Source organism: Larimichthys crocea, chromosome XXII (assembly GCF_000972845.2).
Source record: "Larimichthys crocea isolate SSNF chromosome XXII, L_crocea_2.0, whole genome shotgun sequence".
NCBI lineage: Eukaryota > Metazoa > Chordata > Actinopteri > Sciaenidae > Larimichthys > Larimichthys crocea.
This window is the reverse complement of record NC_040032.1, coordinates 4,515,006-4,539,732: the sequence shown is the minus strand read 5'-3', so window position 1 is coordinate 4,539,732 and position 24,727 is coordinate 4,515,006. Positions and strand designations below refer to the sequence as shown.

General features: G+C 39.3%; 1 protein-coding gene across 4 annotated transcripts in view; it reads right to left on the bottom strand.

Moving 5' to 3' along the window:
* The window catches only part of acsl6 (acyl-CoA synthetase long chain family member 6), a 32,721-nt gene extending 8,963 nt beyond the window's left edge, over positions 1-23,758 (bottom strand). The window contains exons 1-11 of one of the 4 annotated variants that reach the window (XM_010733472.3): positions 23,245-23,758; positions 12,175-12,395; positions 10,561-10,675; positions 8,736-8,800; positions 6,847-6,948; positions 6,365-6,464; positions 5,473-5,651; positions 3,994-4,026; positions 3,426-3,477; positions 690-763; positions 390-467 (exon numbers count right to left, since the gene is read on the bottom strand). In XM_010733472.3, the coding sequence (XP_010731774.2) occupies positions 390-467; positions 690-763; positions 3,426-3,477; positions 3,994-4,026; positions 5,473-5,651; positions 6,365-6,464; positions 6,847-6,948; positions 8,736-8,800; positions 10,561-10,675; positions 12,175-12,395; positions 23,245-23,290 (1,065 nt within the window). In that variant the 5' untranslated portion in view covers positions 23,291-23,758. Of the gene's footprint in view, positions 1-389; positions 468-689; positions 764-3,425; positions 3,478-3,993; positions 4,027-5,472; positions 5,652-6,364; positions 6,465-6,846; positions 6,949-8,735; positions 8,801-10,560; positions 10,676-12,174; positions 12,396-13,761; positions 13,892-19,897; positions 19,915-22,810; positions 22,828-23,244 lie in introns of those variants that run through there. The other 3 variants (XM_019272640.2, XM_027273787.1, XM_010733473.3) reach the window with 3 other exon arrangements.
* Positions 23,759-24,727: the final 969 nt, after the last annotated feature.

Sequence of the window (24,727 nt, the reverse complement as noted above, 5' to 3'; positions counted from 1 at the left end):
TATGGTAGAAGGCACAGGAGCAGATAAACACAAGCTTTACAGTAAATGGGTTGTAAATATGTTCTCTGATTTCCTGCCTTCACCTAATTTCTCTCAATAACGTGGTTTCTTGTGTGCAAGATGAGAGGTTCTCAGACATTTACGTTTTCACATCTGTCTATGTGGTTGTGTGCTTTAGTATGCTAGGAAATCACGCAACATGCACAACAGTGGCTGTAAACATCAGGTGGCATCATTCTCAGAGCCAGAAAGCAAAAGTAAAGAAAAGCACAGCAAAAGTGAGTTCCTCCCTTCCTCTTTTTTTCCCTCCACACACACAAAATTACTTCAAATTAACACCCACTCGAGTTATGCCATATACAGCCTGACTCTCCTGATACCTCACTCACCTCAATGAGCCTCTCAAACATGTGAGCCAGTGGCAGGAAGGAAATGAGGCAATCATCTTGGTTGGGGGAAATGACTTTCTGTAGGACATAGAAGGAAGAAAACGATCTAATGAACTAAACATGATCTTGCAACACAGTGACTTCATGAAAAATAGAAGTTAGGGAAAAGAAAACACAGTGAAACCAGATGAAACACTTAGCAAAGACATCTTGATTAAATGATCCCAAATTACTGGATGATATCTAGGGGATTGCTATGAAAGATTTTTTGGGTAAAAGACAATAGGCAGCGTCACTCACATCTGTCACTTTGAGGAAGCCTGAGAAATCTGCCACCACGTTCCCATGGGTGAGCATGACTCCCTTCGGGTTTCCTGTGTGAGCAGAAAACACACATGTTCATCACTTAGGTGAAATCTGACACGAAAAGACAAATCTAACTTTGTCCGTTAAGTCCTACTCTAAATGGCAGTTCAACATAGAGGAGTTAGAGGCAACATAGAGGACTTGTGTCTGTAGAATCCAGTTTCCAAAAACTGAACTAGTTGGCACACTGTGTAAAATGTAAATAGACACTAAAATGTGATGATGCGCGACACATTGAAACCCCTATATTTGATTAAAATAGTGCAAAATAACTTATCAAATGTTGAAACTCATAAAAATCAAAAATAATATTTCCATTATGAATTTCTGCAACACATTTCAAAAAAGTTGCCTTTGCTTTATCATTTAAATACAGGGTTTCAATGTTTTGGGCTTCACACATTGTTTCTTTTTACATTTTACACATTGTGCCAAGTTTTTTTTAGAAATAGGGTTGTATAAAAGAAAATAAAAACATAATAACTCTTATTTTCAGGTGATTATAAACTAATAAAAATTTTGTTGGGCATTTCATATTCCATTTTTGCCACACTCTGTAAATAGAGCCCCCTAAATCTTACACACTGGACTTTCAAATTACCCAACTGTGTTTTGAAGCCTTGTTCTGCCATTATTTCATTAATAGAAATCTATTATGTCACAATTTAAAACAGCTCTTTCCACATGACAACAAAGAAAATCCTGAATTATAGACTTTTCTTTGTGTGTGAATTCCTAGAACAGACTAAAATTATCATTTTTCTTCCCAGTTACTGTAATGTCATTGCTCAGACCTTTCTATACACACAATAGTGATGCAAAGACTCTTAAACGAAATGTTCCTCTTTCCAGACATGCCACAGTTCCCACAGCTGTGAGTGATGTTTTAAGTTTAAAGCAGAAGAGATGTTGCAACACAGGGAGAGTGAGTTCTCGAGAAATGCAAAGTGATTTGTGGAAACTTATGTCAGTGTGGTGGCATGTCTCTATTATAGCCAGCAGGTGGCAATCTTATCAATGGACTCTGAGAGCATTGCTTCAAACTGCAGCTGGTGCAACTTGTAAACTGACACCATTGCGTCCTCACATAACCTGGCCCTGCAGCAGTTATCTGTTAGTTTCAGGCGACCTCCAGCAATAGCAGCCATGCCTCCTTACTCGCATGAGAGTGCCGCCTCTTGCCATTTCAGGCAGAGCGGAAGTTGTCTGCTGCTGTGAGAGAACTGGACTGATTTACAGGAAATGCTCTGTCTGCATAGACGAGTAATGTAAGGTTCTCTTTTGTAAATGTGTTTTTTAATGTGGTATACATTTGTCTCCCCCTTCATGTTATATATATATATATATATATATATATTATATATATATCAGAATGTATTACACTGAATTATCAATTTCAAACTGATTTTTGATATACCAAAATATATCATGCTTAAGCTTTTCCTGCAAACACACAACAGACCCCAACCGTAAGAAAACCTCATTTACAGCATTTATTGCTGTGCATTTTAAAATTTATATAAAAATGCCTTAAATGTGTGGTATCTTGAACAGGGAAGCACTTGCTTTATGATTATTTTTAGTAGTAGTTAGTTTTACACGGATAGTTTAAACTGGGAATGCTCCATAGTAAGTCTGAGTGACAGCTCGAAAGCAAATGGCAGGTGACTAATGTTTTTTTTCAGTGAATATCTTAATTAGTATCTCAGCTTGGACTTAATGGTCTTCCTAATGAGAACAACTTTTCCAGGATGTACCCCGCTCACCCAAAGTCAGCTGGGATAGGCTCCAGTCCCACCATGACCCTGATGAAGATGATGGATAGATGGATGGTATTTCAAATGAAGTGCAGTGACCTTTTTCATACTCTGCAGCTCCTATATACACATTTACAGAGTCTTGGGTAACTATTTTATAACTTGTAAACGCATAAACAACAAGGAGAACAAAGCATATAGTTGATTATGAGTCACTGTTTTTTACTGTTTGACTAGTACGGGAGCAGTATCAGGTCAGTGAACTTTGTATATGTAAGTGCAGATGGTAAAATAGTGGAAACATTGCTTGGACCTATGTCAGTGAGGGAAACCTTGTTCAAGGTGTACATATTCCTTGGCTTGGCATGGTGCAGTATGGGAAATATTTTGTGTGTTGGCAATGAATGGTATGAAAGTAGCTACCTATCTAGCTAGTTTAATATACTTTAAACACGTTTAGATTATTGGGTATTATTGGCCTTTAATGTAAGACAGGCACAGGCCTAGATGCAGTATGGTAGTAACACATCTGCTTACCTCTAGAGTATGTTAATAGTGTCTTTGGTTCTGCTACAGCATTGTGTGTGCTGTGTTTGAGTGGATGCTGTTGCGTGTATCGGTCTGATGTTTAGTTTTGCTCTAGAATACTTTGTTGGTGACCCCTGACTATAGACCTTGTTGTGTTGTATCATCGACAGATTGCAGAAATTGTGTTTGAACAAGCAAGAGACTGTAAGGATCTTAAGACTCCAACCCCACCTCCACTGTCAATCTGAATGATTTGCACTTTGCTGATGCCATTTCTAGCCTGTTAGCTGCATCGCCCATGTTCCTGAACGGCCTATGAGTGAGTTTCACCAAATCACCAAAAACAAATGATGCATATTCTCCACACAGTTTACGCAATTATTACCTGTGGTTCCACTGGTGAAACATACAATGGAAAGGTCATCTGGTACTGGTGGCTGTGGAGAAATAATGGCATTTGTCAGAGCATAATCTCATGCTGTGACATGTAACTTGAACTTGATGAACTTTGATTTTTCTGAAAAGCACACAATGATGTATGTTTACATAGGCAGAGCTCTATTTAGTCATTGGCATAGTGCCAGCAGTAGTATGCGCAGTCTCAAGGTTAAAAAAATTGTCACTTGTTCTGAATACTAACTTAGCTGGGTAGTTTCCAGTAGTGTCAAGGGTTATTACATTCATCACTAGATATATGATCTTAAATTCAGTTAATATTTACACCAAAAAAAAACAGGTGTGTTTAGTTTTGCCATGCTGCAATTCCATTGGGCTGTTTTTTTGTTTTTCCCATGCATGTTCAGAAAGTGTTGTCCATCCAACGTCCAACTGAATCCATGTTAATGAAGCATAAAGTTGATCATGTTCACCATCTTAATTTTACATGTTAGCGTGCTAACATTAAACAGGGCACAGCAGGATGTCTGCACACAAAAAAAATCCTTAGTACTTACTATAGGGTTTCTGTAGTGCTCTCTGCCCAGAGCCTGTAAAAAAAACAAAGACAATATCAAAATAACTATTGCTGACACTTCATGTGCATGAATGACATTCAACTTATATTATTAGACAGAATTCAGTGTTATTTCATATGACTTCTTGAATAATGAATGTCATCTGAGTTCGGTTAGTACATTTTCTAAAGCAAGGCCAGAGTATCTTGACCAGAGCATGCGTGATTCATCATCTTATGTACTGTGGCTAAACATTTGGGGTTGTATGTTAACAGAAAGCAAACATGCTCAGAAAACCATATCTAGAAAATTCCTGCTGAGTTTGTAATTGTGCAGATTGAGTGTTTAACAGCACATGCAAGAAATCCTCTTGTTTCTTTTAAACCATGTGGAAAACCAGATGAGCTGGGCGTCTACCAAACAACCCCCCTAAGAAAGTAGCTTGATCATTACAGAAAAATGACAATAATGCACATGTGACTATGAGAAACTTTCCTGTGATTATCTTGGCTCAGTTCAACTCACTGAATGTCCCTAATGAGCTATGAATACCTTGTTTACTTTACTCAGACATGCAACATGTCCACCCTTTCCTCCTTCCTGCTTTGTTGATATGCTTGATTCAGAAATCCAAACCCAGACAACTATCCTAAATTAGCCTTTGCGACAGCTACAGCTGCGATCTGCTGGACCAGTTTTACATGTTTGTTGTGATTGTGCCAGTGAAGCATTAATAGTTACAGGAATAAGAGTAGTGAAACCGTAAATGCCCACTTCAGACATGGCATATTCAAGTTATTTTTATTGAACATTGTTTGTGGTTTTGTGCTTATGAAACAGCCACATTTGTCAGATTCTGTGCAGCCAGGTAGGAGTAGATGAAAATCTCACCATACATTCCTGACAAACGTTTAATTTTTTTGATTGTAACTATGAAAAAGTTTGCTACATCTGCTGCTATTACTATGAAAAAGAGTCCAAATGCATATACAAATGCAAATATAAATGAACAATCCTGATCATTTAAGTTGTTTTAGACATCTAGATTACATAAAAAATGTTGTTCAATGGCATTTTGATGGCTATATCTCACCAAACATGAACACAGGAAATAAAACTAATATGCAAATATACTTCTAGACTGTTATTGTGCACATTTAAAAGCGAGATGCTGCAACAGCAGTTTGTTTCCCTCTGCCCACTTCCTCTGAAGAGTGTATAGAGAGCTTGTAGGTGACAGACAGTAATGTGTCCTCTAGGTGGAAATCAAGTGTTGCGCAACAATAGTGTGAAAGCCTGATTTCATTTATTGACACATGAAGATAATCTACAATGATGGTGTTGACAACCACCCAAGGGATCATGTTAAAATAACTCTGTTAAAGTGTCATTCAGGGAACTTTTCTGGAATTTTGACCTGACATATATATATTTTTCAAAACATATTTTGAATCACTTCCACTGAATAGCATGTCGTACCTCGACTTCGTGCATGGCCTGCACATGGACGCCGCAGACCTTGCCGTGCTCCACGAGGGCGGAGTCAGAGGCATCCATCAGGATGATTCTTCGCAGTCCCGGAGTCTCCTTCCGCTCCACATTATCCAGTAGCACCTGCGCTTTGTCTACTTTGTCACAGATGACCGTGGAGATATCAGCTGAAATGACACAAGCGCACGAGAGCACACACACCCTTGTGTGAATATCGGCAGAATTAAAAAAAAATGAAAAGGAACAAAACAAAACAAATTGATCAAATTTCTAGTTTTATGAAGTATTTGAGAGAGATTTCAGAGCTCCAAAGCTGTTGCTGTGTTTTTACTCTCGGGCAACATTCAAAACCTTATGACTTATTCATGATTATGTTTAGTTCAGACAAGATTCATAGTCTCTCACAAAGCAGCTCACTGAGTTTTTTCTAAGGAAAGAAGCTGCCAATGATAGCACTGTGGTGCTCTCATTGAGTTGTTAATAAAGTCAATTGTTCAGTTCAGCATAAAACTAGGCTATAAAAGCAACGTTTACAGGGTTTACCCAGGAAATAACACAGCTGAGCTGACAACAATACTCTTAGTCCCCAGTGAGGGGCACTCCACTGCTAAAAGCTGCTACTAAGCACTGATAAGAGTTGCTGTCTCAAAAACCAGACTGTATCTCTAGTAAGCAGAACTATTAAATAAAGTTAGTTATCTGGAGGGGTTTACGGCTTCAATAAAGAGAGGATTGTTTGTCATATTTATCTCTCAGACTCAATTTGAGGAGGGTTAGAGGAGACGATCACTTCTGAATACTGTTTTGTGTGCATTAGTGTGGCTACCAGTTAGCATTTGTTTGAGTAGTTTGTGTGTGTGTAGGATGAGTACGTTCTTACCAGTATTAATGATGAACCGTATGGCATCTGGGCCCAGTGTGTCATAAAGGGGAACCACCACCATGGAGTAGGTGTAGCAAGCTAGTTCTGAGATGATCCACTAAAATCACACAAGTTTCAAGGGACAATGTTCAAACACATACTTTTACTCATATTTATATTCATGTTCCATTTTTTGGATCGTGTTTAAAGTTACATCTGTAAAAACAAGACAGGATCTTTGTGTGTATTTGCTAACGGAACTGTGTATAGTTTTTTGAGTGTGTGTGTGTGTGTGTGTGTGTGCGTGCGTGCGTGTTTGTGTTTAGATCAGTGGGCTGTATGAATGAGCCCATCTGTAAAATTGTTTAGATGTGTCTAGCCAGAGCCAGTGGGTGTGATAGAATGAAGCAGAGCAAACGTGAGAAACGAAGAGACCACAGAGCGAGAGAGACCACATGAATGGTTAGGAAAAGGTGAATGAGACAATGAGTGAGAGTCACCTCTGGCCTGTTCTGGGCGAACACTCCTATGAACTGGTTTGGGTTTGGCTGGCAGCCCTGATGCAGAAGGCCTGAACCCAGATGCTCAGCCCGGGCTGTCACCTAAAGCCAAACAGATGCTGAGTTAGTCCTCCAAGAATAAAGATTACCTCATGTAATATTACAATTTCTATATGGGCAATACACAGTTTTACTTCTTCCTGCTTGTCGATTTCTTAGTAAACAGTTACAGTTGGCGGCATGAATGTTCCTCAGTGTTTGGTGTATGGCTTAGTGAGTTTGGCACTATTCATCTAAATAAGGACTATAGTAATAACTCGTTTATGTTGGCTTTAGTAGGTCTATGTTTATTTTCTGCCATGACTCAGCTATGAAACATATCAACAATCACTGGCCATCTCAGGACGTCTGCGCGATTACAATTGTAAGTCAATATTGGAAACGTATGGAGAGATGCATGACTGATGATTTGTAGATTGCTGAATTGCAAAATCTCATTTCTCAAGTGACCATGATTGTGAAAAACGGGAGAGGAAAAATCACTTATATTGTTTTTCCACAGACATAAGAGAAGGTTGCATTGTTTTACAACCTACACATAGTTTGTGGTTTTCCTGGGAATTACAATGTAATGAATGAAAACCTCCACCCACCATTTACTTGTAAAATAACATGACGTCATTAATAAATGCAGAAAGGTTGTGTAACTCACTCCTCTATGCCCCTAGGCATTGCTTTATTGTAGATTTCTACATCACACCGCTACAACTGCCAACTGGCAGCTACAACTGCCAACCATTACATTTTCCAAGACATGTCAGAGTATCTCTGATGTTCAGAGATTTGTTGGAGCCTGAAACTGCTTCAAGAGAAATAAGCTAGAAGTTTTACGTTGCTGAAGAAGCTATTTACATTTTTTTCTGAAATTTGCTTACGTCTTATGGCAAGGCCTCCAAGTTACAAAACGTGTCTAATCATGTTATTCATTGACTTGTGACCTAGTTTAAAAGAGATCCCATTTCACGTTTAAAACTGAAACGATCAATCAACCAATTGTTAAGTCGACTAACAGAAAAATGTTTAAATCAATCTCAAATCTCTCTCTATCAAAAATCTCATCTCTTACTTGTGAGGATTTTCCCATAAAAAATAAAAAAAAATCTTATTTAAGGGCAGAAATAAAAAAGTAAAAATGTTAAGTTTCTGTTGACTGTGGACAACAAGCAGTCTTATTGGCGTCAACTTTGGGAAATCGTGATTGTGATGTATTTAGGTAAAACTGTTGATTGTGACCATTGTTGCTGCAGCATATAAAGGCAATGATTCATGACCTGTAAAGCAGGGTAATGATCGGACAACCTGACATGTCAACCAGGCAGGTCTTGACTTCTCACTATATTTGCTTATTTTAAAATAACTTTACTGACCTCCAGTATGCCCACGTTGCAAAATCTGTCAGGCTGGTTGTTATCTAAATAGAGCAATGACAGAGCCAGACAGTTGCTAGGTAGGTTTGGTGCCACAATGCCTCTGTGGTGCACGGGTTAAAAACGACACCTGAGTGTTGACTTTCACAGGTTCAAATGGACAACTAAAACTAAGTGATAATAATTTATGACATTCATAGGATGTGGGGGACACCATGTGGGTCTTTTTATAGAAAATGCTATGAATTTTAAAATATTCATATTCATATATTATTAAATTATTTGCATCTGTAACTGTACCAACCTGAATTATTCTTCTATTACCACTGCAGAAAGCATTTGTAGTATTTCCCCATAGTTTTCATATGCTGGACATCTCTTTTTACAGTTTACACCCTTCTACACTTCTTCTTCTGCACCTGTTATTTTTAGGAGATAAAATACCCCCTGAATGGTACTAACCTCTTTGTATGACATCCATTTGTAGGGCTGGTTAGGGAGCCGGGAGCCTAAGCAAGGTCCATCACCTATTGGACAAAGAATGAGACATCAAAATGGTGTCTGAACAAAACATTGTAAGACTTACATGGTGAAAACGTAAGCATGTTCCAAATAGACAAAGCATCAGTATAAAATATATAATGAAGACACTGTTAGCATCCCTGAAGGTCATTATAAATGTTTAAGTAGATAAAATGGATATTTTTAGACTAATGCATGAATGTAAAATAATGTTTAATGTGAAAATGGTTGCTTGTAGTGATGAACGTACAGAGAATTACTACATGAATCTGTAACTCCTCACAATATAAAGTATAAGTTCTCTTGTACTTCTCTCATAGCATAGTTTTCTTCCAAATATCTTTATAAACTCACTCTACACCACCTGCTCTATACCACCACAGACACAGTTAGCAACTAGATGTTGAACATAGTGGAGTCTTAAGCTGCTAAAGACTATTATGATATTTCCCTCAGGAGTTTCGGGGAGACTAAAACAGAGCTAAGAGAGAGAGTGAATATTGCACTTAACTATCATCAGTTGGGTAGAAATGCAACCCTAAATGTATAATAATCTTGCTTCAACTGATTTTTAAATATTAAAATGTTTACTAACAGGTTTGTCAAAGTGGCCTTAAACTGTTATTGCAGGTTCAAACTTTCATTCGAGCTTCTCTATTTCAAACTCATTGATCACTTGGAATTTAAATAGATGAAAATCCATAAAAGACTATTACTCAGGTTCAGTTTTGTAAACAAGTGTTTGACTCATGCTTTTAGGATGACCTCGGGCTATATACACTCATGTTCTGATTGAAACTGCTATAATTATTCTAAAATTAAATAAATGATACAACAATAAATGAGTCACTTTGAATGAAGCAGGTATGGTTGAGAGCTATTAAGTTGTATCTGTCTGAGTCAGTTACTTAGTCACTTAAACTCCCCGAGAGCCCTGACACTGTTACTATTAGCAACAATGGCTATTACCTCAAAAACAGGAGGTCTCTTTTTACCACCAGCGGCAGAGATGACGATTGGATGTTTCAGGGTCAGACCACAGCTTTGTCAGACTGTGTGCTATTACTGTCTGAAGGGTTGTTCACATGTGAGTAAAACGGTCTACAATCAAAAAGGCACAGTATGGCACAGAGTGTGTGCGTGTGCAGGTGTGCATGTGTGTACTTGTCTAGCAGTCTGAGACTTGACAATGAAGAGGTTAGCTCAGCATTTATATATTTTCTATTTTAATAAATGAGTTATATATGTATTTCTACAGACCATTTCTTTCATCAGTGTTTCAGAAAAGTTGCAACGTGATACCGGAGTTCTTTCTATAAGTTAAATGATATCTACTAATGTACTGAGCAATACATTTTGAGGACATTATCACTTTTAACAAGATAAAACAGTCATTGTTAGCAATCAGTTGAGTTAAACTTAAATTTGGCCATGAGATTTTGATTATCTTGAGTATCTAAGGCTCATGGGAGTTGTAGTTGTTACATTGACTGGCATTTTATAACTACAACTCATCATTGTTTTGTCTTGTTTTTTTTTTTTACTGTAATATGTACGATATATAGTATGTACTATTTTCATGTGCTGCTGCTATATTGGCCAGATATTGAGGAAAGCTAACAGAAAGTAGAAAAGTTTGTGGGGCACGATTTTGAAAAGAGTGCCCTCACATTTTCATATATATATATATATATAATATCTCTTAATTCTCAAAAATGGGTTGTGAGTGTGTAGTGCTTAGTTTTTTACCTCACATGATACCCACCAGATATGTGAAGGCCTCTCTGGAAGACCTCGTACATGGTCTTGGCGTCGTCATGGTAATGAGTCAGCAGCTTAGAGCTGTCGCCCATCATGGACCTGCGACCTCCATCTTCATGCTGATGCATAGAGAGAGGGGGACAAAGAAACAATGTAAACCGTTTTTTCAACTTTTTTATGAAACTTTAGGAGTGCTGGTATTAAAAATAAATTCAAAATAAAACTTGCAAAAACAACATAAAGACGGTGTTGATAGACACACTAAAGCCTGAGGGAGAGTGAGGAGAAAATTGTTTTGCTTGTTCTCCAAATGATAATCCATCTCTTTTGTAAGCTCATAAATGCAACATATCTGAGCTGCAGAGTTGAACTGAGTTTTGTTTTGTTACCAGGTGTTTACATCACTGGTGCATTCTGGGTCATATGAGTTTATTCGCACAAAGGTGAAGAACACTTCGCGTGAATTCTGTTTTTCAAATGACTCATTTAGAAAATATTTTGGTGCTTTGTAAGTTATGAAACCCTGTGAATGTATTTGTTCCTCTGAGCATACATGTGTGTGCTTGTCAGATACACATCGTCTCCGTCTGCCAGACTGTTGTAGCACCACTTCAAACACATTCTCAGGTAACCAACAAAAAAAAAGAAAAAAAGAACCTCATAGCCACAAAGGAGTACCATGTCAACTACAAACACTGCCAGCATTACCTACAAGTGAGAAGGCACCAGGCCAGGGTGTGTTTGTCTGACAAACAGAGTGTGTTTGTGTTTGCTTTGGTTGGTATGGTGGTTTAGTTTAGGACATAACTAAATGCACAATTTACTCATGGCTTGTGAGCATTTATATAAATTAAAGAAGCTTTTGGATAAACAGCAATAATTATGTCACAAAAATGTATGATGCTCTACGGTGAAGAATATATACTAAAAGAACTATGTATCATTATTATTATTTTATAATAAATACTATAAATTGAAGGTAAAAATCTAACAAAATAGAGTAACTAGAGTAACTCTAGTTACTGAGGCCAATGGTTACAGTGACTGCTTCACAAATATACACAAGGTGTGTGCATGTTTGACTGCCTGTTTGTGTCAAATATCAATTTGACAATGTCTGTTGCACGAAAGTATAAGAAATGTTATGTAAGTTGCCGTACTAACAATTCACCAAATCCTACTGCTAAGTATAAAAAAGATTTTTTTTTTTTTTTGGATGGAGGCTTTGGATCAGATCTTCTCTCTTCTCAGGCCACCGTTCATGGTTGATGGTTAGGGCAATGGGTATGGCCACAAAGCACTACCTCCTGCTCATAAAGCTTATTGCTGTGAGTGCAAGATTACAACTGAAGGTGATCTAAATGTACATGAGCATTTCTTTTATCAACTTGGACTTCTCTCACCTGGATTTTGGCAGCTGGATGGTAAAGAGAGCACCATTTGGACAGTGAAGTGGAGGGGGATGGATAAAAAGTGAGGTGCAAACTATTCACTTCCACATCCTGATCAGCATTTGTGAATGAGACTAAGATGTGTCTATGATTCTATTTGTGTGTGTGTGTGTGTGTGTGTGTGTGTGTGTGTGTGTGTGTGTGCGCGAGTTTTTGCTCCATCTTACCGGCACCTCCTCAGATTGGTGCAGCAGGCTGCAGGGCGGCTTGATGGGGCGGGGTCTGGTAGCCAACCAATACGCGAGCACGGCGGTCAGAGCGCCGATTCCCACCAGCGTTGAAGTAGGCATGGAGCGAAAGAACTGACCAAGCTCATCCATCTCCGGTATCCTCAGGCCGCTCATCATCTCCTGGGCCTGCATCTTTTCCATCAGGGTGGAACTCAGCTCTGCCGGGCAGAGGACATACATATGTATATTTTACAAAGCCATTTTCATGTAAAATGTTTATCGGCCAAGAAAAGGTTTCTAATCAATAGGTGTGTAATCATTGTGATTTTCAACCGCAGCTTTAATGCATCTTGGTCTTGTTGTTTGTTCCCAGGGACTAATTTCTAAATGTATTAAGTTCTGCGAGCTGATGATATACAAACCTACAAAAAGCAACCACACGCACTTTTGCAGTTCCCAATTTGTCTCACTTACATATTTTTGTAGTGCAGGAGGAAACCCACACACCCAATCTTTGCATTCTGGGAGTTCAAAGACACACACATTTACCACACAAAGACACAAAATAGATATTTCTCAAGGTCAATTTTAAACCCCTTTGAACCAGTTATGTTTGATGCCATTGTTTTAGGAAAAACTGACTTGACCTCACTGCTTCCGCCACCCAGATCCTGTGACCTGAAATACATCATTTAGACTTTAAGTAGACCTTGAATGAGTGGTCTTCCCCCGCATTCTTGCTCTTACTGTAAAAGAGGCTCTAAATACATAATCTACACTACAGGACTGAGAGGTGGTGGGACAGGGAAGTAGATAAAACACACGCTATGCACAGTGCTCATTAAAGTTCAGCCTCCGTTACACACACACATACACCCACACACACATACGCCATGAGATGCATAATTTATCTGAGTGGGAGGATAGCTGCAGCGCTGACTGGAGGGTTTCCTTCCCCTCCCCCTGGGAAATGAGTCAGAGACAGCACCACCTAACTGAACAAATGGCGTCGGAGCACTGCTGCAGCACACAGCCAATCAGAATCACTTCCTGTCTGCACCCGCTCTCTCCCACACACATGCACAGAGCCACAGACAGCAAACGGCAGTGAGGTTAATCTGTATAAATATCTAAGGCCGTGAGAACATTGACTTCCTCATTCACCTGTTTTGTTTGTTAGTTGATTCACTGTTACTACTTTACTCAAGGGAAGTAGAGTCACATAAACCTGCGCTGGGGTGAGAGTAGGTTTCAGGAAGATGCATGACTTTCAGAACAAAGAAAAAATTAATACAAGACCAAATTTAGGAACAACACAACAGTCTCTAATGTAACCAATCTAATGCTGGTGATGTATAAATGATCTATAAATAATAATCTATAAATCTATTTAAATTTACCAGTCTCTTAGCATTACCCCATCACTCACATGTTGTCATGGGTTATTTCTACACACACGAGCGTGCGCACATGATTTCAGCATGCTGCACATGTACCTACAGTACAGTCATTTTTAAAGCAGAAGTGGTCTATGACACTTATGACATGACATTTACATATTGTAGTACAGCTATTGCTCATTACCTCCACTGCTTTGATTCGGTCAAAAACACCTTCAATGGCTCTACAGTGAATTCCCTGAAGCCTCTTTCCCAAATGTTTGTCAGGCTCAAATCCTCTTAGATAAACTTGTCTCAAGTTTCTGTTCAGATAGAAACTATCACCCGTAACTGAAAAACCACATCATGATGGATTCCCACTAGTGTGTGTGAAAACGGTACTGCCTATTTACTACCACAGGACTCTGCTTCTCTTTTTACTGCATTGATCAGAGATTTCCTCTTTTTTTCAGTTGTCCCTTTCTTTCTGCAGTTCCAGTAATCTTGATGGGGGGATTAGAGAGCTGCTCGAGTGTTGGGAAATGCTAAGATTTATATTAAAGAGTAGAAACCACTTGATGATGGTTAAACAGAGTTAAACAGTTACAGTATTATAATGTCAAAGCAGTTATAATGTCAAAGTTAATTCTGGTATGAAATGGCCTTGTTGAGTACACAGTGTCACCCACTGTGCCCAGCTGGAGTCTGTCTGATGGTTAGACTTAATTACTGTAAAGACGTGACAAACTGAAAACATAACCTGGCATAACTTCAAGTATTTGGAATAGACTGAGACATTTTCTTGACCAGAGAACATTTAAAAAGTAAAAATAAAATATTAAATATATTAATTCTACTTCTTTTTCTCACAGACCGCTGTCAGCTGTAACTAAATATAATACGTACCTCACACAACCCTAATTCAGAAAACCCAAAGTGTCCCTTTAACATGCAGACATGGGATTGATATCAGTTTATTCATCTAAGTCCTCGCAAATAAAGAATTCCCCAAATGTTGAAGTAGAAGAACTCCTGCATTTTGTTTAAAGTAAGAAAGAATTTCTCATCAGTTAAGTTTAATGTGGTTGAGTTGAAGTTCATACCACCAAACAGCACAACAAATTCCTTATATGTAAATACTTCCTTGGCAATGAACCTTATTCTTGAGTGAAAAAATACAGCTGATGTTTATATTTGTGAATAATTTCCTATCATACACTTTCCACATTACAGTACTGTACCTACACCACTGAATGGTTCCCGATTACAGCGCAGCTGATGTATCTAACCAGTTCTGATGATAGGATCAATGGCACCAGCCAGGCATGCAGCACAGACACAAGACAAGATCATTTCTGTGTTGTGCCACCATGAACATGAAAATCTGAAGCATGTCGACGACAACAAACCAACCTCTGTGCTATCAAACACAACATCAACAACACCCCCTGGTACAGAAACAGTAATCTGACCCATTCTACAGCTGTGGAGTAGCTGTGGACTTCATTTCACAAGTGATCTGACTCTAGATATTGGAAGCAGTTCCTAATAACAAGTGGATTTAATCTTCGAATCATGATGATGACTTCTGATATGATTTCAAGGCTTTTATATTTTGGACAACAATGCAGAGACTACAGACAACCACTGAGCTAATTATTTTCCCAGTGGATGATCTATGAGTAACAGTCAATCTTTAGTCTTAGACTTAAGTTAAGACACATTGAAATAAGTACAATAATCTAAGGTAAAAACATCAAATTCCTCAGATTCACCTGGTATTGTTTTGCCAAAACCTGCTGGAAGGACACATGTTGGCAGTGATTATTGTTCTGTTAAACTTATCATAAATAAGGGTTAACATTTCAAACGGTTTAAGACCATAACTGCCACAACACTGGTTCACAGTGTTGGAGGGAAAGAAAGTTGTTACTTGTTACTGAAAATGACAGATGACATATTTATTTATTTGCTTTGTCTGCTTGTTGGCCTGCACACTCAACTGATTTTGTAATCAAAGTGAAGTTCAAATGTTCTCTATGAACCTTGATGCATCTCTGTGGGAATCCTTTGACCAGAGTTTGGCTGAGTAGATGACATAAATGTTTCGTAGCAAAATGCATGTGCTTTTGTGTTGCATTCAGTGGCTAATGTGGCCTGGCTGCAGGGATGACAGAGCCATGGTGGATTAGTTGGTGTTTGAAAAGGGAGGCAGAGGAGGGGGAAACAGCACTCAACCAGCTCTAAATATAGACGGACTTCATAACCTACTGACACCGCTGTGCGGAGTTGAGAAGGGGTAAAAATTATAATGTTTCTGACATTTTAATGGTTGTGTGCAGACACAACATACAAACAAGCTTTGGATCTGGATTGTAGAGTCAGTAACACTTGATTTCGTATTGTATTTGACTTATGATGTTATTTATTCTGGCCAAGGGAATCAAGGTCATTATTTCGTAATTCTACAGCAAAGGGTTGCCGGAAGAAAAAGCCCCTTTGTGCTTCTATGGAGCAGTTTAAGTTTTCTTGTTGCTCTATAAACATAAACAGTACAGTATATACCATGTATAATGAGTTGCCATCTTACATCTAATTTTATAACAAAACACATTGCTTTGTTACTGATATCTGCACACCATTTCCGGTTGCAGCATTTCTGTGGGTGCAGAATGCATATTTTGGAATGTTTCAGATGCTCTTGCAAATGAGGGACAACATCTGGAAATAATCCACATCTGGATATGGCCTGAAATGTGCGAAGAAACAGGCTCTCATGTAGAGCCTGCAGGGTCAAACAAACCCTGTATGTATGCTACAATACAGGCATACCAGAGCAACACATCTCCCCGTCATGAAATAGCCCGACAGCAGCAGGAGACTCACAGTGTGCCAGACATTTAATTGGCCTCCAGGAGATATGCAAACATCTAACTGACCATCTTGCCTCCCCCACTCTTTCTCTCTTTGTTCTGCTCTTGTCTGCAAAAAACAAAACACACCAGTTATCTCATAATATAAAAGATAGAACATGAAAACAAGAAAGGGCAGGGAATATTCAGAGCAGAATCTGACCTTTACCTATACAAAATACCAACCTCTGAAGACTCACTTAACCCTCAACCAAAGCTCTGATGAAAATGTTTCCTCTTGAAAAGTAATGTCAGACTGTAGTGTGACACAGCAGGTTGAGTGCTGGGTGGGAGGCAGTGAAAGGTTTTAAGAATCAATCAGCTTTCCACTGGCTATGTCTCATTTCAGGTGCCAACTCCTTCAAGGTATTTATTTGTGGACCAAAAACTAAAAAGGCCTGTCAAATTCAATAGGCTCCTCCTCAAGAAATGCTGTCTTCTTTTCCCCTAATTTGGATGGCAACCAGTGTATCCTTCACTCGGTGACTCTGAGGCAAATCCTCAGTAGGCTGTTTCATTGAGGGAGGAGGTGCAAGTTCAGCCTATACAAGCTGTCGGTCCTCTAAAGACCATGTCTGTGCACACAGCCCCTAAAATTAGACACTGACTGAATGTCTATTTCTTTCTCAGCACTTTCAGAATGAATATTCAGACGCTCAAGTAGATCATGTGCGTCCTCTTGAAAGCTTTTGATAGAACAAATGTCTCACAAATGAGAGACTAAAATGGATCTTACAGAAACAGGTGAGATCAGGCCGCATGTTTGAATTTGCATGATTATTTTGGATAAACAGGATCCAGCTCAGCTGTTTCAACCTTCTCTCCCCAACAGCCTATGGCCCAGTTTGGTGTCCAACTATGTGTCCTGTAGTAACCTAAATAACAGACCCCACGGACACACACAACTTGCAAGTACACATTTGGGTTTTTAAGTCTATCCCTGTTGCCTTCTTCAAAGATTGTTGCTACAGCTGGTGCGACAGGAGAACAGCAGGTCAGCAGCATCCCCATAAGCAACAACAGTGACCTTTATCAGCATGTTAACTCAAAGACCTCAAAGTTTAGTTTCTGAAATCACGAGCGCATCACTGTACGGTGCAGTGTGGGGTGGCATGGTACAACGTGAGGAAGAGAAAAATAAAACTAAAAATAGACTTTTATAAGGTAAGAGTTCTTCCAGTTCAAACTGGTCTCAGGTCAGAATTCTAGAGTGGAGAGTTGACAATGTTAACAAGAAGTATAGATTGTTTTCTTAATTTGATCATACCAACAAGGTCTCAAAAATATTGTCCATTCAAAATAAACCAATTATTCCCTCATCATTCAGGTTTTACCTTAATTAGCTGTAATTTCACCAGCACAAAATGACTTCCACAAAAGACGGGTCATGTTTTAATATATATGTATATAAGGGTAAAGGATTGTTTATGTACACATAGTCTGCAATCTGTCAGTTTAAAACATCTCTTTGACTACTGATGCATACATTTGCCTATGAGGAGTTTGGGACTAACAGGAAATCAAACTCAAACTGTCTTTATTAGCATATGTCATTTGCTTATTTGTCATGAACATCCATACTCATGTTATCTGACTGAGCAAGCTCCATCTGCAAATTAGGAACATGAATTTGGTTGATAGCTAAATACTTACATTTTCATGTTTCAAACATCTTCCTACTGCTGCACAGACGACTGAAGCATCCTCTCAAAGAGTCTGTGACGTGAACTGTAGTCTATAACCTGCTTTTTGTTGATCATTTCCTGTGATTTTCAAGGATATTTAATTGCACCATCTGCTATGTCTACCATGTTTTGAAATGCAATGGAGTGACGGGATCGGTATCAGTTCACATTAAAATCTAATGTTAAGTGAGTTCTGTCAGCAACAACAACTAGAAAGAAAGAAAATAAAACACAAACAAGAAATGTTGATGCAGTGTCAGTCAGTGTCTAGATTGCAGGGAACATCAAGAGATAAACATTGGCTGGATAGCCTGACAGATGTGAACAGTCAAACACTGTATTGAGGGAAGATAATATGAACTGTCACATGCAAAACATTGAGAGCACATACTGTGCACAAACAGCTGGATTAAAAAATAAATAAATAAACATTTGAACTTTGTACAGATTGTCTTAAGACCTCAACATAATAAGGGTTCCATCATAAGGGCCATGTTAAATATTTTTAGCTATAAGTGAAATCTTTACATCTGTAAATATCTTCTAAACTAGTTTTGATTTAACTGTGACTGTTGACTTGATAAATTGCAAGGATCAGAAGAAAATATCCAGCTGTATCCACTCACATAAAGAGCTAAATGTGTTCCAGAAATGGCAGCATTTTGGTAAAGGAAGGGCATTTATTTGGCTTTATACTGTACATGTTACATTCCCACAAAGAGCCTCTGAATAGTGACTTCCCAGAGGACCTCTGAAAGGTTCCCATGCAATAACATAACTTTATTTGGTCCATTTAAACAACCAGTAGAAACGTGAGAGAATATTGATTTTCAGCTATGAAACTCTGCTGCACTGAGGCTTGTTTAATGCAGCTGCTCCTCATCCATGCGTTTATATCACCGTTCTCTTCCTCTCTCAGGACGATTCCATTTAGCAAAGATTTTGGTGCAGCGTGAGCATTGCAAGCTATGCAGGGAGGAGGGCATTGTGATTGGGCCAGCCACACTTCCTGTGACCTCTCAGGCTTAAAGTGGAGGAAACGGAAAACCTTCTTGATCCTTAAGTCCCACCCCATCGGCCCATCTGAGGGCCGTCACCAATGATTAGAGTCCAGCGTGGGGAGATTACAGCCTATTAGCACAAAGACGGATGACCAGTAGTAACCTCACTACCGCACTCTATTTAAAGACATCCTACTCGACTTTCTCTCAATATTCAAATGCTTTTTTTTTTCTTAACTCGCATCAGTGCGTAGCATCTTCGTTTTTTGCATGTTTAACCACCAGTGCTTCATCATCCTTGCAATTATATTCTCTCTTTTAACCACTTATCCCTATAGTTGTCCGCCATTCATCTACTTAGACCACCCTGGAGGAGTCAAACGTCTTCCTGTCACTGTCACTGAGTCATAACTGTATAGATACCGTTACATCCTGAGTGCACAAAACATTTTTTCTCCAGAAATGAGATGCAACACAACAGGATATTGCACTTATCATTCATAAAATCAAATCAGATACAAGCTACAGAGGGAAAAAGTACTAGGGAAGAATTAAGCAGAAAGGACTGTTATATATATATATATATATATATGTTATATATAATATATATATATAAAACATATGCAAAGATGCTGCAATGGAGTACAAAGACACATACAAATCAAGCAAATGCTACAAAGATCTAAACTGTAATTGCATTGCACAAGGGTTAAAGCAGCTGTGATCTAGGCAGTGGCACTTACAAAGGCGTCGGAGGCAGCCAGGGAACCGGTGAGGTGTGATGTGTGTCTGTAGAAATTTGTGTGTGTGTGTATGTTTGTGTGTGTGTATGTGTGTGGTGTGTCAAGGGGCCTCAGGCGGATATCACATCACCCTGTATAAACTAGTGGTTACCTTCCCATTGCTAGCGGCCAGATTAAGCTGAGGCAAGCAAGAGGAAAGCAGCGAGATGCGTTTTGGCCTAGTTTGGACCTGGACGGCCTCCGTATCACACCACCCTCAGCTCAACAGACGTGCGCACCACACCCACCCACCCCTCCTTCCACCACTCTCTCTCTCTCTCTCTCTCTCTCTCTGACTCCCTCCCCCTACCTAAACACGCAGAGCTCATCTTCTCCTTCACACACTCTAGCATAGTGACACACAATATACATACACGTGTAGGCAAGCATATGGAAATAAATGCTCGTGTTTGCACTGTTGGCATTTGCACATTTAAACAAATCACACATAATGACATCAAAGGAGGCTGTGTCCAGTTTGATTTGACTATCAAAGTGAGGGTGGATGCTGATCTCTGCATGTCAAACCTGACAATGAAAAACAGCTTGATTCATTTCACTTATTTTCTATTTACTTCTTTTTTTTTAAATACCTCAAGCTGAAAGGGAAAACCACTTTCCTGTCATGGGGCCTTTGTGGGCACTGCTGCAGTATTTAAGGATATGAGCCAAAACGGCTGTTAACCACTGGGCAAACAGCCACATATTACTGCTTCCTGCATTGTTTGATTTTTGAGGAATTAAGAAAAACTTCTCTTTTTGATAAAATTATGAAATCATGAAATTAAAATTCTAGGATTAAACAAGGCTTCTTTAAGGGTTTTCACACTTCACTGAGAGTTTGTTGTACCCATGGTAAACCCATCAGTGTTGGAAGTTTTCATCTGACATCTGAGTACAAACACAAACCAACATTGCACATCACTCTGAGGACTAAACCGTAAGAGAACTACCCGATCACGCGATGGGCAGACAGACCTGGTTCAGCACTTTTAAGCTGAGCCATTACTGCCCACTATCCCACATTGTGAGGAAGGAGGATGGACTGAATGCTGAAACAGCAAATCGTCACTAAGAGGGAGAGACGTCAATCTGAGAGAACACAGAGTGGCTGATATTATTGATTACACTTTAGAGTAGTGTGTATATATATATATATATTTATATATATTATTATATATATATATATTATATATATATATATATATATATATTATATATAGAGAGCAGAGAGAGAGAGAGAGAGAGAGGGAGAGAGGAGACCATAAAATCACCAACTTAACGTATGATTATTACAGAGTTTTAAAACGTCACTTGTGAGACATGTACAGGAATGTGTCTATATACCTCATAACTCCTAACAGTGCAAGTGCACAGTGTCAGACATTTATGACACAGCAGGCAAGACTAACACTCAACATTTATCCCGTCATATTGTGCAGTCATGCAGTGTGTCTTTAATTAGCAGGTTTTCAACATTTTCACAATGACTTTGACTCTTTCTCTTCATCTCGGTATAATTTCTACTCGATCAAATAAGTTATTTGAAAGACAAAAAGGCAACATGTCACAAAGATACAGGTCACTGTTTCTCAGGTGAGCATGGGTTATATTAAGCAGAAGAGTTCCATGAATACTAAAACACCATTGGTTATGCCAAAGAGTGGGGTGGTGCCACAACCATCCTTTAAATTAAATATTAAGGAGGGAAAAAGAATAGGTTTACACAGTGTGTAGGGCTGCACTAGATGGTGATTAAAATGAATTATTTATATTGTGGAACAGCTGGGTGTTGGGATGTGATGACAGGTTAAAGGTGTCATGAATCTCCCCAGGGAGCCCTTTTCAGCTTCACTGTAGTGATTATTTTTCAGCCAAACTATTCAGTCCGGTTTTATCAGTTTTGGGCTGCCTCAGTTATAACACCAGCAACCCTGTAACGACAGATTTTAATATTAATGCACCTGCCAAAATCCCAATTGTTACTGGTTGTTCGTCACTTAGCAACCACGCAGTGCAGCTGCAGCTGAAGAACTATACTCTTTGGCGGATGAATAAATAATTTCAGCCATGCAGGCGTGCATTTAACATTACAACTAATCTACTAAAGAGATAAGTTAAGAAAATCCTTCACGTTTTACACCATTTCTTTAATGACACATTGCATAAAAGCAATAACCCTCCGCTATTTTGTCGTGCAACGCCTCTAATCTGGTCCGTAGAACAGTTTGGGCGAGATTACATCTTTAAACCATCTCCTCTGTGTATATATATATATAAAGACAACTAGAGGTCAACGACGTCTCTGAACCGTTTCTATGCCACTACAGCACGCTCTGTAAACCGGGGTGGGGGTGGTGTCGTTAAGAGCGGAGCATGCTGTGCTCTCTAGTTTGCCGGTAGGCCGCAGGATTTCAGCACCCCTCTCCCCTGGACAGCTCCGTCCAATCAGCTGCGGTCATTAGTAGCACGTCATCCTTCCTCATCCTCCCTCCTCCATCACAGGAGACATGGCGGAGGACATCACAGGCAAAAAAAGGCTTTCTGTCAAACTAACACTTTTTATATGAAATAAGAGTGACCGTGAGTCGCGTTCAGGTAGAAACATGAGCCACATGAGGAGGTTGGGAAAGACAGGTTGTTCCCTAATAGGGTCTTTTCTTTTTAATGACGTGTGTCCGGTTTCTATGCACAATGTCACACGACCTTAGCAGCTGGCCGGCCTCTAATGCATATTTTTTTTAAATCCCGTTTGTCTTGACATCAGCCATTTCTTTAAGTGTTGGATCTTCAGTGTAAAGCAAACATAAATGTGCAGCATGACCCACATGCACTGAGACACAATGGCAGCTTGTCTACCCCAACCCACTGTACCTGATTAAAGGTAAAGCCACGCTGGAAATCCCTCGATGTTGCTCTATAATAAGTGCTGGGGGAGAACTTGAAGCACTGTGGTTGAAGCAACGCCCTGTTAAAGTAATATGTAGAGCTACACGTTTGCATCGAGGTTGGGTACATACACGTGTATTTTAAGAAAAATGGAAAATGTCACAGGCGTCGTTGCAGTGCAGGTAGAGAGCCAACTTCAGCATCAGGCTATGATTAAACCTTCAATCGAAGATGGCAGTGCAAAACAAGAGAAATCACCCATCTCTGAATGAATGAATGAAAAAGCCGGCAGTGAATGACACACAATGCGCCTCAGCCCCTGCGAAACAGGTGCATCGCTTAGCCACAGCCCTGCGATGCTACATTATCCAAATGAATCCAAAATCATGCGAACAGATCTTTTTTTAAAAACTACTCACCTAATATAATCCAGAGCGACCCAGACACCAAAACGAATGCGAGCATGTCTTTCTCATTGAGTCAGCGGTCTCCGGTGCAGGAGCGGCTCAAAACTGCAGCATCGACTGCAGCAAGTCGCCGGCAATCTGGGGGATTAAAGAGAGGGGGGGCGACAATATATCTGAGACGGACCACAGTGGGGGAGCTGGGAAGGGGATGGCGATGTCAAGCAGGTTTCACTGTGGAACGGAACGTGCTGACCGAAGAAACGGACCCCGACGGACTATTGGAGCATCCTTCCTCGTGTGTTTTCCACCTTCACCTAGTTGGCTGCTGCGCAATGGCAGACACCCCTGCTGAAATGAGACGGTTTATAGGTCGGACGGAAGATGCGATCGACGCCAAGGTTACCGGGGTTGTAATGTCTATTCTGGATGCAAACGGATTAACCAAGTCATTTAATTACCATATTTATTGTAGTGTGAAGTGCTGTAATTTGGTGGAATTTCACCTGAGAAGCCATGTTAGGCATTTAAATTCTCTTGAAAATAAAATATATAATGAGTAAATATGTTTGTTTGTAAAGCAGTAGTATTTTCATGTATGTTTTAAACATTGTAAATGTGGTCTCATTTCAAAGGATGCTGTGTTATTTTTAGTCCACGCCACATCACACCATACAGCCTAGACGTCCCTGCAGCTGAGAGCAGCTTGACACAGAGTAACGTTGCATCAGGATCACGTGGTACAATAAGACACTCCCTCTGAACTAAAGTAACCTTGAAGAGGGCCGACAAAGTGACAGAGGCAGTGAGTGATGGTATGGATGAGACTGAGAGAGGACCAAAAAATATGAGAATTACATGAAATTTAAAATCACAGTTTATTTCAGTCATTTGTGATCATTTGTGATACTTCATGCCTGACTCAACCGCAGGAACAATATGTTAATCAAATGTCCAGTGTGTAAGATTTAAGGGCTCCATTTACTGCATATGGTAAAAATGGAATACAATATGCATAACTATATTTTTGTCTGAAAATAAGGATTGTTGATGATGTTGATGATTTTGTTTTGTTTTTTACCATTTTTTCTACAGTAGCCCAGAACAGATGAACTAAACACTATAGGCCTTTCTCGTTTTTCATGCGTTATGTTGCCACAGTAGTTTCTCCTTAGTCCTTCACTTTAGGAAGGCGAGAGTGAGGACAGGGGGATGCAATCAACAACTACACCACTAGATGCCACTAAATTCTACACACTGGTCCTTTAATACAAAAACTCAGGCATTTCAGTCGTCATGATTTCTGAATTATTAATGATGCTCATGCATCTTTTATAGATACAGTTAAAGGGACAGAACAAGAAACTGACCACCCGCAGCAGTGCAGATGTATGTATTCTGTTAAATGTCATGGGTACTGTTGAAAGTGTTGTCATTAAAATCAACTAATAATAGTTGTGAATCCACATGTAACTGTGCCAATGCATTCATGACACAT